General features: G+C 38.5%; 4 protein-coding genes across 4 annotated transcripts; 3 read left to right on the top strand and 1 right to left on the bottom strand.

Annotated features, from left to right (window-relative positions):
- The first annotated feature begins 193 nt into the window (after nucleotides 1–193).
- Nucleotides 194–1,773, top strand: LOC113716093 (uncharacterized). Its single transcript, XM_027240394.2, has 2 exons — nucleotides 194–557; nucleotides 665–1,773. The coding sequence occupies exons 1-2, from the start codon at nucleotides 282–284 to the stop codon at nucleotides 1,673–1,675; spliced, it is 1,287 nt and encodes a 428-aa protein (XP_027096195.1). The 5' UTR covers nucleotides 194–281; the 3' UTR covers nucleotides 1,676–1,773.
- A 3,778-nt stretch (nucleotides 1,774–5,551) lies between these two features.
- Nucleotides 5,552–9,646, top strand: LOC113716084 (VAN3-binding protein). Its single transcript, XM_027240386.2, has 6 exons — nucleotides 5,552–6,456; nucleotides 6,649–6,771; nucleotides 7,895–8,336; nucleotides 8,586–8,825; nucleotides 8,928–9,035; nucleotides 9,136–9,646. The coding sequence occupies exons 1-6, from the start codon at nucleotides 6,121–6,123 to the stop codon at nucleotides 9,348–9,350; spliced, it is 1,464 nt and encodes a 487-aa protein (XP_027096187.1). The 5' UTR covers nucleotides 5,552–6,120; the 3' UTR covers nucleotides 9,351–9,646.
- A 545-nt stretch (nucleotides 9,647–10,191) lies between these two features.
- Nucleotides 10,192–12,307, bottom strand: LOC113716100 (protein LIFEGUARD 2-like). Its single transcript, XM_027240400.2, has 4 exons — nucleotides 11,806–12,307; nucleotides 11,520–11,633; nucleotides 10,675–10,832; nucleotides 10,192–10,576 (listed from the first exon to the last, which is right to left on the bottom strand). The coding sequence occupies exons 1-4, from the start codon at nucleotides 12,053–12,055 to the stop codon at nucleotides 10,370–10,372; spliced, it is 729 nt and encodes a 242-aa protein (XP_027096201.1). The 5' UTR covers nucleotides 12,056–12,307; the 3' UTR covers nucleotides 10,192–10,369.
- A 3,471-nt stretch (nucleotides 12,308–15,778) lies between these two features.
- On the top strand, nucleotides 15,779–17,358 carry LOC113716041 (chlorophyllase-1-like). The gene is made up of 2 exons (XM_027240344.2): nucleotides 15,779–16,181; nucleotides 16,502–17,358. The coding sequence occupies exons 1-2, from the start codon at nucleotides 15,906–15,908 to the stop codon at nucleotides 17,168–17,170; spliced, it is 945 nt and encodes a 314-aa protein (XP_027096145.1). The 5' UTR covers nucleotides 15,779–15,905; the 3' UTR covers nucleotides 17,171–17,358.
- The last annotated feature ends 463 nt before the right edge of the window (nucleotides 17,359–17,821 follow it).

Below are 17,821 nucleotides of genomic sequence, written 5' to 3'. Positions count from 1 at the left end.
TACATTCAGAAATATGCTTTTGAAAATTTTCAAAGATATTATCTAACCAAAAAGGAAAATAATAATATTTTTCTTTCACAAAACACATTTGCAATATTGTTTCAGTAGCAATATTTTATAAACACCCTGTTGAAACAAACCCTTTAATTGCCTAAATACGACGTCGCGTCCCGGCTGTATAATTAAAGGGCGTCTTTCGAATAAAACCCGCCCGAAATTCGTCTTCGACAGCCGTCTCCAGGGTCCTGATACAGTGAGTGAAAAGGGTGGGGCTGCCCGCAATGGAGGAGGCAGAACAAGCGTTGGAACTCTACCAACTCGATTACTCTGATCTGATCCTCTTATCTTCTGCCAAAGACTCATCTTCTTCATCTTTTCAACAAATCCAACGGCTGCAATTAATCACCCAAACCGTGATGGAAAACCTAGGTCCCACCGGACCCGGCCTAATCGCAGTCAAGTCCGTCCCCGTTGCATCCAATCTTCGCAGAAGTCTTCTTCCTCTAGCCCGCAAACTCGCTCTACTCAACTACGAGGATCAAAACCGCATCCTCAAGGTAAACTTTTTCTCTAATTGTTCTAATTAAGAATATTTCTGGAAAATTTTAAAAAAAATATTGAAAAAAAAAAGAGTACGTTTTCTGAAAATTTTGGGAACTTACAGGAGCATAATCTGGGGAGTGATGTTCCATTGAAGAACTTAGATAGGATAGTATCATCTTTTGCCTCACAGTTAAACTATAATAGAACAGATATGGATAGCACCGAGGGTGAGGCGGTAGTCGTGAATGATGACATAGAGAGGCATAAAGATGAGTTGTCTGCAGAATTTGAGAATCTCCAACATGACTTTAAGGAGCTAGGGATCAGGCTGATGGAGATTGGACTTTGTCTCGCACGAATTTGTGATGGGGTTATTGGTAGCCGAGAGCTTGAGCAGAGCTTGTTGGAATCCTGCACCGCAAAAGGGCGGCTGATACACTATCATTCCACTGTTGATAATTGTATAATCAAACAAGCTGCTAAAAGAAAGGGACTGTCTAATGGCAGATGTCCAGCTAATGGGACAACAAAAGCAAGTTTACAGAGGGCTCTTGCCAAATCATCATGTGGTGGCCGGGCTGATTTATGGCAACAATGGCATTATGATTATGGAATATTTACGCTTTTAACAGATCCAATGTTCATACTGAGTAATGATCAAGAGTTCCTCTCTCCTAGTGGGCATACATATTTGAAGATATTTCATCCAGAAAAGGATTCTGTGTTTATGGTTAAGGCGCCTCCCGAAAGTGTCATTGTTCAGGTTGGGGAAGCAGCTGATATATTGTCAAAAGGGATGCTTCGGGCCACCCTTCATTGTGTTTGTAAGCCGGTCGACCTGGTAGAGTTGAGCAGGGAAACTTTTGTTGTCTTTTTGCAGCCAGCTTGGAGCAAAACTTTCTCCCTCTTGGATTACCCTGCGGAGCGCTTAAAATCAGGGTACCAACAAGCTGATTTGTCCGCTAAGGATAATCACGATGCAGAGCTGGAACCAAAGGATTTATTTCGAGAGATTCATAACATAGTGCCACCTCTTTCTTTAAGGATGAGACATGGAATGACATTTGCGGAATTTTCACGAGAAACTACAAAGCAGTATTATGGTGGTAGTGGTTTACAGTCAAAGAGATAGGAAACTGGCAGGCCGTTTTCCCTTTTGTCTATGTTCCAATGCTCTCAACTAAACTAAGTCTTTATGATTATTGAAGCTGTTACAAGTATGGTTCAAAATCGCAGTCGTGGTCCGGACCATTACTTATCGATCTTGACATATCGGTGCAAATTTTTGAAACATTTAATATTCTAAAAATTGTGAATAATGTAAAAAAAAATACGATAAACAAAAACGATAAAAAATTAGCAAAAATAATAAAAATTCGAGTTAGTTCGGGATGATTCGGCCATTTCTATCTGTCTCGAAGACGTTTCGGGCCGAGTTCTCAACGATCTATTATCTCGGAGTCATCTCGTCCAGATATCGTATCGGAGAACTCCGTTTCGGTGACGACTCGGCCGAATCTTTGAATCATGGTTACAAGAGGAACTGAATCAACCGATCTACTACTTGCTTTACAGCTATTTAATTCAGTTTTTATTATCTCAGTAGAATTGATCATCTTTGCGGTACCGGATCTTGCACTCTGAAATCTACTAATATTTTTTTTTGATTCAGGTGAAATTTGCAAGTTATGGTCTTGGATTTGATTTCAAGGCCCTTTTTGGGCTTTTCAAAGTGCTTGAAATCAACTGATCGCAGTAAAATTTTATAGGATATTTCGACAATTGCGTCAGTTTACTTGGAATACTTAATGTCTCCAACATTGAAGATTCTAAATTGAGAATTTCATCACAAGTTCCTCAAAGGATCAGTTAACTAGCTTATAATTTGATGTATCACAATCATCTCTTTTGGTAGTCTTCGTGTTTTACATGCATAATTTGTTGTTCAACTAGGCTACTCAAGGAATAATTATTTGAAGTTTTTAACTGATTTGTTCAATTTCTTTGATTACTTAGCTGGTGATGATGCGTGTGCCTGCAGTTTGTGTGTACTATGATGTCTACCAGAAACCTTCTGGTGGGTAATATTGCTGAAGGAAAGTAATTGGTATTTGAGTATCTTTCTTAGTTCACTTACATTTTATGATGCTTTTTGCCGGAGGATAACATAAATGGAGCAATCAACTGCTGTTCCTCTCATGCCTCATTTGATCTCCCTCTCTTGTACTTCTGGTTCATGATGCAACTTGTGTTATTTTATTTCTTGCAGGTCAAAACTTGTTGGCTTGATTTCACATGCTTTAAGGGTTAGTCAGATCTGGTGTGCTAGACAGTCATATTCTCCTTATTTGCTTAACCACCAATTTTCGTTTTGCCTGTTTTAACTCTGTGTGAGTTCTCTTTCCTTTTTTTTTTTTTTTTTTGGTTGAGACCTTCATCTAAGAGTATCATCCAGAGCAATTGATAGGGATGTCAACTATGATGAGTAGTTTTGCTTCTTGCTACTTGTCATGCACCTTTGTCTGTTAAAGTTCACTACACCAAATCAACTTAAAGCCCCAACGTCTAGCTTCTAACTAGATAACACTGAATTACTGGGGACAAAATTCAGAAGTACACCAGATAATTCTCAACCTTGAAAGTGGGTAGACTGATTGCTGAGTACATAAACTACTCCTATAGTGGAAGATTAAGCAATTAAAAAAAAAAAACCACTTTTGTGAGCTCAAGATGATTGTTTTATTTGGAAAGCTGCAGGATAGCGTATTACCACATTGTAGATCACTTATTTCTGATTGGTCCTGTCTGTATGATAGTCCTCATTTTTACTTTGCTTTTTAATATTCTGCTTAAATGTAATTTTGTGCTATGGTCTTTTCATGTGCATGTATTTTCTTCCAGTGAGTTCCACCTACATAGTACTAGCTATCCACTTTGGGGACAGTTGCAAACTTATTTTACAACAGTCTATCCTTGTTATTAGTAACTGATGTACTTGCGGAATTTAGGCCATTTCTTGATTTAGGGTTCAGAATGACGCTTGGTTAGCTTTCTAAAACATGATGGCTCTTTGGAGTTTTACTGCTTGTTGAAGGATTGCTCTGGAGAAAAGAAATAAAATGGCTTTAAGCTTTCAAAGTCTGATTTGGTACGGGTATTATGAGATGGAGACTGGTATTTCCGTGGGAAACTTCCTGTCTTCTTTCCGTGGGAAATTTCCATCGGTGCTTTGGATCATGCAGCAAAAATGTAGGCGCAAAGAACAAAAGAGGGACTTGTTAAAAAACATAAAAAAAAACGAAAAGCATTTGGGGGGAATGAAAAGGAGATGACGAGCTGATTATTTTGAAGTCGAGGCAAAAGGAATAAAGGTGCCTCTTTAATGGACAAAATTCAGTAAGTGATGGTCCCTGCCAATAGGCTTTGTATAACGAGATGCAGAAAGCTGTTAAAAGAGAAAGCTGATCCTTCCCAACTATTCCGTTTTGCAGTAAAGCTTCATTGTTACAGCATACACTTTGCAGTAGAGGAGAAAAAGGGAGACAACCAGAGCCAAGGCTGTGGAAGATGACGTAAAAAGAGGGTAGATGATGACGTCTTCAGGCACGCCTTATGACAGTGAAGTGTTCAAAATTTTCAGGGTACAAAATCCGCACAGCCTTCTTAGTATAGGTATAACTTTTGTGTGGACCTCTTAACGTTTGATCGAGCTTTGACGTTGCCATTACCTGAGACACGACCGGCATACGATCGTGTCGTTTACGTTAGAGACTGGAAATAATTGTGACAGAGGCTTACTGATTTTGCCATCCTCTGGGGTGTCAAAACTGTCAATATCATCAGATCATGAACAGTCACTACTGACCACTGACCAGATTCTATTCTTCTTAGGAACGAATTAAATTTCATTTTTCAAAGAATTCACCTCTAGAAGAAAAAAAAAATCAGTTGAGAAAAGTCTTCGTGTCGTGACTAAAAATGTGGCTTGGCGAGCTGGGGCATGGATGTGAAGTAAATTGTCACTTCACCGTATAACAGTCCTATCTATCGACTATCGGCGGTAAGCATCTCCATCATTGTGGTAGCCCGACATTTTCATTTCTAACTCGATATTCTAGAAAGAAAGAAAGAAAGAAAAGTTGCATTTATCAGTTTCAGTTCCAAAACGTCCTGTCCATACGGCATGCAGTAAACGGAAGTGGAAAGAGGGCAATTTACTCTTACCTGCCAGATTGGTTTTCCCCTCCCCCCTTCTTCCCTTTCCTTCCCTTCCCTTCTCTCCCGGGGTTTTTTTTCTTTCTGTGACCATAGATGTTATAGAAGGGAAGGGAGAAGGGACAGAGCACGGAATGCCTATCCTTTCAAACTATGAGATTGTGCTAAGCATTATGGTGTGTGCGTTATTCATTGACAAAGCTATATGGCAAATAAACATCCACACGAATTAGCTTATCAAAAGACGTGGATTCAATTCATCAGTTTGGCTGCACCCCTCCTTTTTAACCAACTTCCTCCGGAGAAGTTGGCTATCACATAAATTATGGGGTGAGAAATTAATGGTTCAAATCTTATCTCCTATCAATGTATCAATATATATGTGCCTTCTTCTAAATTTATACGGGTACGTAATGCATTCATCTGATTTGATGGTGGTTCAATCTCCATCCTATGATATTATAAGAAAGTGATGCATACACCACGGTCCATGACAACGTGTCTCAACTCTCAACTAAGGAGAAAAGTGGAAAAAAAAAGAATAGCTTAAGATTATCTCATTTCTTTTGGTTCAACACTCTCCGGATTTGATTTTTATATTCTGGGTATAGCTTATATGATGACTTTAAAGTGGAATTATTGACTGTAGAGGATTGCTCGTAGAAAAATTATATAGTACAACAAAAACAAAAATACACACTCGAGGAGGCAAAAGACACCAAGAAAAAAAGAAAGGAGTAAAGGAAAAGGTCCAAGTAGGGTTATCCCAAAAAGGGTTCTTATAGCCAGCTAAATTTCCCTAACCTTACCAAACTTTCTCCAATTCCCAGAAAACATGTACTACCAGAGAGAGATAGAGAGATTCTAAAACGGAAAAAAGATTTTGTAAGCGGCTAGATACCGCACGTCAAACAAGGCCTGTCGACCGCAGCAAAGCTGCGAGTTGCGAGTGTTTAAGTTTAGGTTTAAGACTTTATTATTAGAGTATTCCTCCGTTAAGTCTGTAACTCCGGTGACGCCACCACCAATAATAGGTTCTGTCGTTGTTTCTGTTTTCAACTAAACAAAAGGAGGGGAAAAAAAATAAAAAGAAAGAAAAAGGATGATCAAAAGAGAAACCCTGCCAGCGAGGCAGAGACAATCCAATTTTGCAATTTCCCCGTCATCCTTTTTTTTTTTATAAAAAGAAAGTCGGAGACAAAGGAGTGCTAGCTAGCTAGCTATTAAGTATTAAGCCCAGAGCGAGTGACAGATACTAGTAGTATTATCATCAGTCTAACTCTTAACCAAGGCAAGAAGAAGAGAAGTTGGTGGAAGGCAAAATCGGGCTCAATTGTCGTTGTTTCTCTAGCGTGTTCAAAAATGGATTACATGTGGGCAGAACAGAATTCAGGTGCAGGAGGACTTCAGCTGCCGGAAAGTCCAAGACAGCCGATGGAGTTCCTGTCGAGGTCATGGAGCGCCTCAGCCATGAAGGTGTGCAAGGCTGTAGCAGCTCGTCAAACCCCATCATTGCTTCCCAAAGGCGCTGGTTTTGCTGCTGCTAACTCCACCGCCTGCAATGCCGCCCCTGCTGCTGAAAACATGAACCCCATCCAGGAGGAGGCGGAGGATTCTGCTAAGCTTTCCGGCAACACTTTCTCCTTTGCTTCATCTGCGACTTCTCAACTGGTCCTTGAACGCATTATGGCTCAAACCGTCAGTACTCCGTCCAAATATGTTCAACCCACCCGAATTTTCATTATGTTATGAGCAAAAGAATTATGCAACTGTTGATTTAGTTCCTTAATTTGCCGGCTGCTCAACTCATTGACGTACTTTGTTAATGTTAGCTACGCATAATTAAGTCAAGGGTACAAATAGCTTGATATGGGCATGTCATGGGTGCAGGAAGTATCGCCTCTAACTTCAGGAAGGTTGTCGCACAGTAGCGGACCTCTGAACGTTTGCCTGACTGATGAAACTGACAGCCCTCCCATTTCACCTTCTGAGGAATTCGAAGACGTCATTAAGGTAATATGAAATACTACTGGTATTCATCTATAATTAACAACAAATGTTTCTTGGATCCGTTTCTTCTTCTCTTTGTTTTCTATACTGTGTATGGTACTAACAGTTTTGGGGGGGGGGGGGGGCGGGGGCTAGTCGGCTAGGAGAATCTAGTGTGAAATGATTTTTGAATGTACTCATTAGTCAATCACAGCGTCTGTTAATGCATTAAAAAGTTAGTAGATGATGTTGGGATTGTGGATCAAACTTTTGATCTCTAGCGTCTAGAATACAGGTGGGGATCACACAGGGCGCTTTTTTTTTTTTGGTACTCTCGATATACTTTACTTTCTTTGCAAGAATGCTTTTTTTTTTTTTTTGGCAAGAATGCTTTAGGCGTCCAAATGCCCCAACTTTTGACTTCCTAGACACTAGAGCTAATGGAAGTACAACTAGTATATCAATTCGCTGTGGCAAGGGGAAAGAAAAAGGAAAAATTGGTGACCTCACATGTTAAGACGTTTTTATTTTTTACCCGGGCACACACATTATTGACAAAAAGAAAAGGGGGAATGTTGGAAAGGGTTTTTGGGAATAAATAAATAAATAAACAAATTTTTTTTTTTGGTAACAACATAAAACGTTGAACTAAAAGGCCAAATCTTGGACACACTGCCAGGCCCCTGACAGCACAAAAAAGATTTAAGTTGGAAGCCCATCACATTGTATGGACTCCAAACGCAAAAGTAGCAGGATTTGGACTTGGACAGGGTTCATGAATGTTTTTGCAGGAGTTGATCTGGGACACAACAAGATAAGATACGCTGCTTTAACGTGGATCAGATCTTGGTCTAGCATCTAAGATCGAAGCTCCAAAAATCAAAGATGTTATATTTACATCTCTCCCGTTTCTTAAATTTCATCTATTAGTCGTTTAAAAAAAAATTAAAAATGCTGTACACCCGCATGGCAAGTATCATAAATGAGAGTACTAGTAGTAGCAGATTCCAATTTTCAGAGGATCATATCATTATTCACTGATCAGTCGTACCCGATTCTCCTCCTACTTACATTTGTTTTTTTGGAGAAACACGGTTGATAATTAAATTAAAGAATTTGGGTTGCTAACTTAGAAGCATGCTTGCAGTATCTACGCGTAAACAACAGTCTGCAACCGTTGTTTACGGGCGGCACCCGGAATGGTTATAGTGGTGGTGGTGGTGGTGCTAGCACACCTGGTGGCAAGACAGTTGGGAGGTGGTTGAAGGAGAGGAGAGAGAAGAAGAAAGAAGAAAGCAGAACCCAGAATGCTCAGCTTCATGCCGCTGTATCAGTTGCTGGAGTGGCTGCAGCTGTAGCTGCCATTGCAGCCGCCACCGCAGCAGCATCTTCCACCACCGGAAAGGACGAACAGGTCGCCAAAACGGATATGGCTGTTGCTTCAGCGGCAACATTGGTAGCTGCTCAGTGCGTGGAAGCCGCAGAAGCTATGGGAGCTGACCGCGAACACTTGATCTCAGCAATTAGCTCTGCCGTTAATGTTCGCTCCCATGGAGATATCTCAACTCTTACTGCTGCTGCCGCCACAGGTTTGCTACCAGCAGAAAGCCCCACTTCCCCCTATTTAACTGCAGTGAATTCCATCACAACCAGACTTTAACATTACTCAGGCAGTTGAACGCGGTTTGAAACTTTTTGAGTATGATAACAAACGGGATTAATATTTCCAACCACTTGAGGGGGGGAAAAGTTTTAAACAGAATGAATGAGTTTTACCATTTTTCTCAAATCATACCTGTTCTCTATTGGTGTGGTTGTAAAATGTGTTGGTTCTGCAGCTCTGCGAGGGGTGGCTACATTGAAGGCAAGAGTTCTAAAGGAAGTATGGAATATTGCAACGGTGATTCCTGTGGAGAGAGGGATTGGTATAGGCGGTAGCGTCCGGAACAACAACAATAACGATTTTGCTAATTTCGGTGGCTACGGTGAAGGATTTGTTCCAGAAGAGAACTTTTTGGGCGTTTGTAACCAAGAATTGCTTGCTCGGGGAAGAGAGCTTCTCAAACGAACCCGGCAAGGTAACCCCAGTTTCTCAGTCGTTTTGAATGAATGTAGTACGAGCAAGGACTTTAAGTAAATAAATAAATAAAAAGTTGCTTGACCTTTCTGTGATGGTTCAGGGGATCTGCACTGGAAGATTGTCTCGGTTTACATTCATAGAACGGGGCAGGTGATGCTGAAAATGAAGAGCAAACACGTAGCCAGCACCATAACCAAGAAGAAAAAAAGTAAACTTCTTCTGCATTACTAGGTCCCTTTTAAATTACAGGGCAACACAAACCGGGAATGCTAAAATTTGAATATCACTTCTTTTGAATCTGACTGCAGACGTAGTGTTAGATGTTTGTAAAGACATGCCGGCGTGGCCAGGGAGACACCTGTTCGAGGATGGAGAACAAAGGAGGTACTTTGGCCTGAAGACGGAAGTGCGTGGAATCGTGGAGTTTGAATGCAGGAATCAGAAGGAGTACGACATTTGGACTCAAGGTGTTTCAAGGCTTCTATCTATTGTGGCTGAGACGAAAAAGAGATTTCACAAGTAGATAACAAGATTATAAATGGAAGTAAGACTGGTGGAGCGGATGCAGGGGCGAAGAATTAATTACCAGCTCAATTCACATCAAGGTAGAACAGGAACCTTGTGGAATGTGCTTCATTAGCCAAGGGTAAACTTGTTCCAAAATCTAGAAAAGTACCACATTAATCTGCAAACAATGTGGTAACTTGTAACTCCATCTTCACTGTTTGTGTTTAAAGAATCCAGCCGGTTCAGAAACCGAAAACAGTGCACGTCCTACTTTGGTTTATATCAAGAAAATGAAAATGGAGTTAGAATGTAGACCCTGTACTCAAGAAAATCCGCTCCTGGATGGTTTGGCAACTGATTTTATGCTAAGTGCAGAAAAAGAGAACAATTGCACATGAAAATACGAGTACAAAATTTCAGAAGAGAAAACAACCTTTGCCCAATGGAATACCAGTCAAAGACATGCACGACTAAAAAACAACATACGCATCCTTCCCAAACATCTTATCTACCCCTATGTGCGGGGGAATGACATTTCCAGCGTCATTTATACAGCTTCTATAGCAGACCATACCCCCAAGCCACAAAGAAGAAGGAATTGGCTACATTTATTGAAATACTCATCTTATAACAAAGCCCGATGAACAGATCTATTTAGTAGGTGGCCTTGAAGGCCAGATCACCATGTTTGCAGGATTCACCCAGGATGTAATTTTGATTTCAAAACCAAAAACTATATAAGATGGCGGGTAAGAACTCCACGCTCGGGGGAAAAAGAAAAAAAGGGCAGGTTCATATCCGAACATAAAGACTGAGCATATATAAACCTCGCAAGACAGAGAGAGAGAGAGAGATAATGACAAAGTAATGAAATTCAAATCATAGATAGATACAATTCCATCATTCGTGACAAGAAAATTAACAATTGTGTACCATAACGATAATATCTAAGAACTATAAAAAAAAAAAACAGGGAAGTAAAGAACTTTTCATGTAGAACTACAACATGAGAATGGTTCAGCTTCTGCAATCATCTCAACTATCAGCAGCTCTGAAAATTGTCAGTATAGATAGGAAGAGATTAATGATATCCAAGTACAATGCAACAGCTGCCCAAATATACTCGTCATAGGTGTAGCGCTTGATCAGATTGTCAGTGTCATAGATAATGTACCCGCAGAATATTATTGATGCGAGACATCCATAAATCATCGTTGAGATCCTGCCAAGAGGAAACAGAATCTACAAAAGGGAAACAATTAAAATCAGCACCCTAAAGTACTCCCAAAAAGGTTAGACAACTCAAGAAAAGGAAATGCAGGTGAGGAACATCCACAAACCTGAATAATTGCAAACAGCATAAGCACAACAACAGCACCAAATAAGAAGGGCCCAAGGAAATTGAAATCATGGCCTCTCTTTGCAGCCCAGAATGTGTAAAGAGTGAGGCTAATAACCACCGCACCAGTCAAAATAACAGACTCCAGTATCACTTTCCCTGGAGGATTTTTCAAGTGCAATAAACATCTAGACATTAATATCGTATATAATAACTCAGACAAATGCACAAAAACTCTCTCGCGGGGATGGGTATCCACACTCAAAATTCCTCATTGGACAAGACAATGCCTGAAGTTTATTCACAACCCAGAACTGCTCATGCTTCGCAATCACATTGCATTGTGGACACGGAAAGGATCAAACAGGATGCTTAAACCCCATTTTTATTTAAAAAAAAAAAAAGTCTGTAGTATAATCAAGTAGCTGTCGATAATTTACCATATTCACCATATTGAATATACATTATCGTGGCATTAGTTACTGGCATGACTATTCTCCGAAGCAACAAAATTTCTCCAGTCGATGATTCAAATGGCATGAGTGTAGAGTAGCCGCACAAAGAACAGGGAATGTCCATTGAGTAAAGCATCTTCCCCAAAAAGGATTACCAGTATTACACACGAATGCAGTTATTCTAAGCAATTCATCTTGTTCATCATTTACTATTCTTCTCCCTATTTATAACTGCGTTAACTTCGAGCTTCATTGCCAATTTCGCAATTTTCATTTTCATAACCAATTTTTGCACAAATTCAACAACATGTTTGAGAAAATGAACCACAATTGTCAAACAGGATAAGATTGTAGGCAAGGAGAATAAAGCCAAACAAACGATAAGCGTTACCTTCAGTATAAGCACAAGTCAATCCCACGGCGAAGGCAAGGGCCGCAGTAAACACTCCTAGAAGTAAGTAATTCACTGGGTGCTTCTGATGGTAATAATACAAGGGACATAAAACTGCACCAACAAGAAAGGAAGTATATGAAAATCAGAATCAACTACCCATATTCCCACCAAAAAAAAAGGAAGAAGAAGAAACCAACCGACAGTTTTTTTTTTTGGGAAAAAAAAACTCCAAAATTCCAAACAATTTGATGGGAAAAAGAAGAAGAGGGGAAAAGAGGCATACCAATGAAAGGGGTGATGATGAGAACAATATAGAGAGCCAGTCCAGCCCCAGTGGTTGTGAAGAATCGGACGATGGGATGATAGGTGACGACGACGGCAGCCACGGCAATGGTCAAAACCAACTGAGCAGTGATGATAGAGTATATTTTCCGAATAAAAGCCCAACGGAGCTCCGGGCTCTCCAGCATCATAGGGTACAAGGGCCTTGCGCCGCTCTCCAAGTCATCTTTCCGGTACTGTTGGGTCCACATAGCACCTTTACTAATCTCTCTTTCTTCCTTCCAATCGAAGATGGACTGTTAAGACCCGTTCGGCGGTTTTGATCGGAAGCTACTTGAGGAGGATTTATACGCATGCGGAAAGTTTGGATTTTCTTTTTTATTATTATTATTATTATTATTATTTTGAAGGGGGTGGCGAGTGGCGAAACGGGAGCAGTAGTTGGCTCGGAGGCATGAGAAACTTCACGAGTCGTCCATCGCAAAGCGTGCGGAGAGGGCTTCGCACGTGGGAACAATGGGAAGGATGTAAGGGAAGTGGAATATCCATTGATCCAATTCCAATCTCGCACATTCGAGACATCTCTAATTGCCTGTTCGGATTTGCTTCGTTCCTAAGTTCGATTATCTACCAACGAAATGCCACGCTGTTCAGGCGTTCCTCATCCCCGGCTCTAATTGGTATGGGCTAATGGAAGGAGTTTGGATTGCAATTTTTTAGGAGTTTTTGAAAAATAAATATTATTATAGTATATTTTTCAGAATATAATGTGTGTAAATTTTTTTTAAAAAAAAAAGATTAAAATGTATGTAAAAAAAAATTCCAAAAAATAGCAATCCAAAGATGGGCTTAGTCTCCCCTTAAAAATGACTCATCCTATTAAAATTAGTATACTCTACGTAAAATTACTATACTTCTACATTGTTATGAATTTTATCTTTTGCTATGATAACTTATACTAACTATAATGGTTTGTTATAGATTTTTTTTTTTTTTGTATAAAGGGATTATTGAGTGATGCAATAGAGGGGATAAAGACTTATTAATTAATAATGAGAAATATAGTTTAAAAAAAAAAAGAATTATTCGCAAGTTTTGATACTTTCTATTACTAAAACTCATCATGTCATCAAAGAAAACTTCATTCTTGTTTCATTTGAATCCACTAAACTAACTACAAATGATACAATTATCTGTTCAACAATAATGATTACCTCAATCGAAAAGTATGATTTTGTTTGCTTACTCGAAATGGTGGCGAAGTTTTTGGCTTTTAAGTGGTGCCTTCTGGTTAGGTGTGGGATTCATTCGGTCAAAACGTACATTTTTCTGGTTAGGTGTGGAGTCTATTAATGAATCGACAAAAATGTGAGGCTAGATTTAGAGTCTTCCCTTGAATCCAAAAAATAAAAAAAAAATTTTGACTTTTGACAAGAAAATAGTTGATTTGGACACGGTACTTGTTTAGATTTACACAAGGATTTGACTTTCCAAATAAACGAGACAAATTATTTTTTCGGTCATCGAGTAACTGGACAAAAAGTTCTGGACTTCCCTAAATTTAGGATTCCTGTGTGTGAACAAGTTTGCTCTTTTTCCTTAAAAATCGTAAAAATACACGCAAGAAAATACTAGCCTGGTAAATTCGACCAAAATGCATTGACTTGAATTGGCCTTCATCTTCGGCCCATTCTTGTGGGCTTCGCTCAGAATAGGTTCTCGGAGTTAGTTAGTAAAGAAAGTGCTATAAGTTTTCCTCTCGGCCTCCTGATGGGCTTTGATTGCAGTACCAACAACTAACTCTTTCCAATGAAACTACCGCTAGTATTTTATTGGGCCCTGCACATCACGACAAAAGAATTTTTTTTTTCTTTGTCGTTGTAGAATTAAAAAAAATCATCAAAGAGATATATTTCATAAAATCAATATATATGTGGAGATAATTTACATACATAAAAATATGTGTGAGAGAAGATGAATAATACCAAGAATATTCTATCACATCATAAGAACAAAACTCTCAATTTTCGCTCTTCTCAACTAAATACAATAATCTATCACATCATAAGAAAAATACTCTCAATCCTCCACTCTTCTTAACTAAACACAATAATATGACTCATTATTTATAAATTAGATGACTTAATAAATAAGTCTTACAACCATAAAAAAAATTTTAATAAGGTACTAATTCTTAAACAACAAAACTATCATAATTTGATTCCAATAGAATTACTAAAACCATAATTTGACTAAAATACTACTAAAATTTATAATTTTGAGCCTTGATTTAATGCGTCAACACTGTCTCCCTTAAATCAAGCTTCTCCTTGAATCAAATTCATCACCATCACGATAATTTCCCTTGATTTTTGTTGCTGCGATATTACATGCACTTGAACAGATTTATCTCATCGTTCAACTTATTCATGCTTTTTGGATAGACTGTTTGCATCATCCAATTTCATTTTAATTTATTAACAATTCACTTTGTGATTTTCATAATCACAATCTAACTGATAGGATTCTTCTCCGATCTCTATCGTAATATTCACAATCAATTAATTTGATAATTCTCGAATCAATTTTATGATCCAATCCTTACAAACTAGACACTCAATGACCCCTTTGTAATCTAACTCGATCAACTAATTTTTCCGCAACAATTTTTATACTCTAGCTCTGACAGCGAAAAAAATTCACAATTAACCCTCATAATCAGGTCAATTCTTCAATGTCTACAGCCACTTCAAAATCAACTTCTTGAATCTAAAACTCTGATATCAAATGTAGAATAAAAAAATATAAAAAATATATAAGAGATATATTTCATAAAATTAATATATATATATGGAGATAATTTACACATATAAAAATATGTATGGGGGAAGAGAAATAATACCAACCATAATTTTTCACATCATAAGAACAAAACTCTCAATCGTTCCCTCTTCTCAACTAAATACAATAATATGACTCTTTATTTATAAATTAGATGACTTGATAAATAAGTCTTATAATCATAACAAATTTTCTAATAAGATAGTAATTTTTAAGCCATGTTTGATAATTTAATTCAACACTTAAATTTAATGGATTCAGATCTTAACATGTTCGGATGCGTTTAATAACCAAAATTTGAATATCTGAATTAATTAAATGGCATTGAATTTTCTTAGTAAAACTTGTTTCAAAAAATAAGTGATAAACTATTCATTTATCACTGAATGTGATATACATTTAAATGTATTGGATTTAATAGTTAACGATCCAATAACTTAATGGATTCATACTTCAGATTTTAGTTTTCAAATTTCAATTTTTTCAAACACACCCTTAAACAACAAAACTATTATAATTTGATTTCAATAAAATTACTAAATAATAATATGAAAATTTCTAATTTTGAACCTTGATTTAATACGTCAACAGTTGTGAAAGAAGAATCTAATTTCGTAAAACGCTCCTAGTAAATGATCAAGGACTTGTTAGTTACCTGCTTGGCCGAATAAATGAAGTTATCACTCCCAATACACAAATGATAAGTAGGTAGACTTTCCCGGGGTTTCTATTCTTTCTCGTATACATCCAAGACACGATCGTCAAATGTTGTTCAGGTTGAAAATAATTAAAATTTTTTTTTTGTTGAGTAGCACTACATATCAATTCACAGATGTACGTGGGATTAAACAAAAAAGTAATTTAAAATATAAGAAAAAGTGATTATAAAACGAAGCTAATTTTAGGTCGTTAGAACAAGAGGATTGTCCAGAAAATAAAAGACTAGCGGTCCATTTCTTTTTTGTTGTATACATCCAAACAAAATAGCGCTACTTCGTCCCTGAAATACGCAAGTGCGTCTTTTTTTCATCTGGAAATTTCCTATTGACAAAACGACAAGAACAAGGGCCTTCTTGCAATGTCTACGTCTGGTCGTACGATTCGATATAAGACCGATGGAGGTTACCCGATCGATGCTCTCAGCTTTCACAGTTGCTAACTTTGCCAATAAATATAACATAACACGTTATGCATAAATTCTAGCTAGCAGAACAAACTCAGTATCCGTATTGCAGTTAGTAACCTGTAAGAGCAGTAGCAATGGCTGCAGCAGTAGTAGTCCCGGAGTCCATGCCTACCTCCAAAGCAATGAAAGTATCATCTGTTTTTGAGGAGGGAAATTTGAGTGTTAAAAGTTTCCCGGTGGAGTCATCAGCGGTCTCTTCCAAAAGTAGGCCGTTGTTGGTATTTACACCTACCGAACTAAACACCTACCCTGTTATCCTCTTCATTCATGGCTTCCTGTGCTCAAATACTTCCTACCGTCAGCTTTTGCAGCACGTTGCAACCCACGGCTTCATCGTCGTCGCTCCTCAGGTGTATATTTATTTGAATCCCCCGCCCCCCCCCCCTCTCTCTCTACACATATATATATATACACTATATATACTCTTCCCCGGCCCTTTCTCGATATATATGCATTTGCTCACACAAGTAGTAGTAGTAGTATATAAATATTGTAGAATGGCTTCTGCTTCCGTACGTGTTTCTTGCATCTAGGCATGCTTGCTCGTGTAAGAGAAAGCAGCAGCTAGCATTAATAGAATAGGAAAAACTTTTAGTTTGAAAGCAACATTTTTTTGATGATTATAATAAATTCCTAGCTTGCTAACCAATTAATATTATATGTTCCCTAGACTAACCCCGGCATCTTTGCAACGGTCTCCCAAGAAATCACAGACGCAGCCGAGGTCACAAAATGGATGGCCACAGAACTTCAAGCCCTACTTCCTGATAATGTTACCGCGGACGTCGACAATCTAGGCGTTGCAGGCCACGGCAGGGGTGGATATGTGGCGTTTTGCCTGGCACTGGGAAAGGCCGAAACAACCCTCAACTTTAAGGCATTGATAGGCATTGATCCTGTGGCAGGAGTCAACACATTATGGAGGAGCAAACCAGACATTCTGACCTACATCCCCCGATCATTCGATTTAGAAATTCCCGTCGGCGTTATCGGAACAGGCTTGGGCAGCCAGAAAAAGAATTTTCTGCTACCACCATGCGCCCCCGAGGGTGTGAACCATGCCGAGTTCTTTAACGAGTGTAAGCCCCCTTGTTGCTATTTTCTTGCCAAGGAGTATGGCCATACGGGGATGTTGGATGACGGGGCTGCCAAGCTGGGAAACTGCGCGTGCAAGAGAGGCTCCCAGCCCAGGTATCTGATGAGAAAGGCAGTCGCCGGCATTGTCGTGGCCTTTATGGAGTCTTATTTGAAAAACAATGAATCTGATCTCCTGGCAGTCATTAATAATCCCAAAAGCGCTCCTATAACGCTTGACCCCGTTATTTACGTCAACGCCTGAGATATTCCGGCCGTATATATATATGTATGTAGAATCTGATCGAGACTATCAAGGGTGGATCATAATCCCCGGAGAATAATGCTGTTTGTGTTTATTAATTATGTTTCACTATCGTTACATTTACGTACGAGTTTCCTGTGCTGGATGTATTTGCGTAATTTTAAATTGTTGAACAATTTATATATTGATTTCACGGGGCCCTATCTAGCTCTGGAAACCACATATATCTAATTTCTGCATGTCAGATTCCTGATTATCTTCGACAAAATATGAAGGAGCAATAAGCAAGCAGATGTCCGTCAGTCTAGAACAATTCGCGCGGTGCAATGCTGCTTAAAAAACTTCCTCGTTTCTTCAATTTGATTAATTTTGCATTACAAGCTTATGTTTCCTGATTAAGCTTTTGTATCCTTTGTCCTTTCAGCTAATTGGTGATTGAATTCTTGTAACTTCATGTGGGCGGACTCTTGTGATTAATCTAGAGCAACTATTATTTTGTCATACATTAAAAAAATAAAGTTTAAAAATTATTTTGATCTTGTGAATTCATTTCTTTACATAATTGATATTACATAAAATCTTTTTTTCATAATAAACAATTTTATCGTTGAACCACAAAAGATTAACAAGAAGGATTATATCATCTTATCA

This window comes from Coffea arabica, chromosome 1e (assembly GCF_036785885.1).
Source record: "Coffea arabica cultivar ET-39 chromosome 1e, Coffea Arabica ET-39 HiFi, whole genome shotgun sequence".
Lineage (NCBI taxonomy): Eukaryota > Viridiplantae > Streptophyta > Magnoliopsida > Gentianales > Rubiaceae > Coffea > Coffea arabica.
The sequence above is the reverse complement of the archived record's forward strand: the minus strand, read 5'-3'. Positions and strand labels throughout refer to the sequence as shown.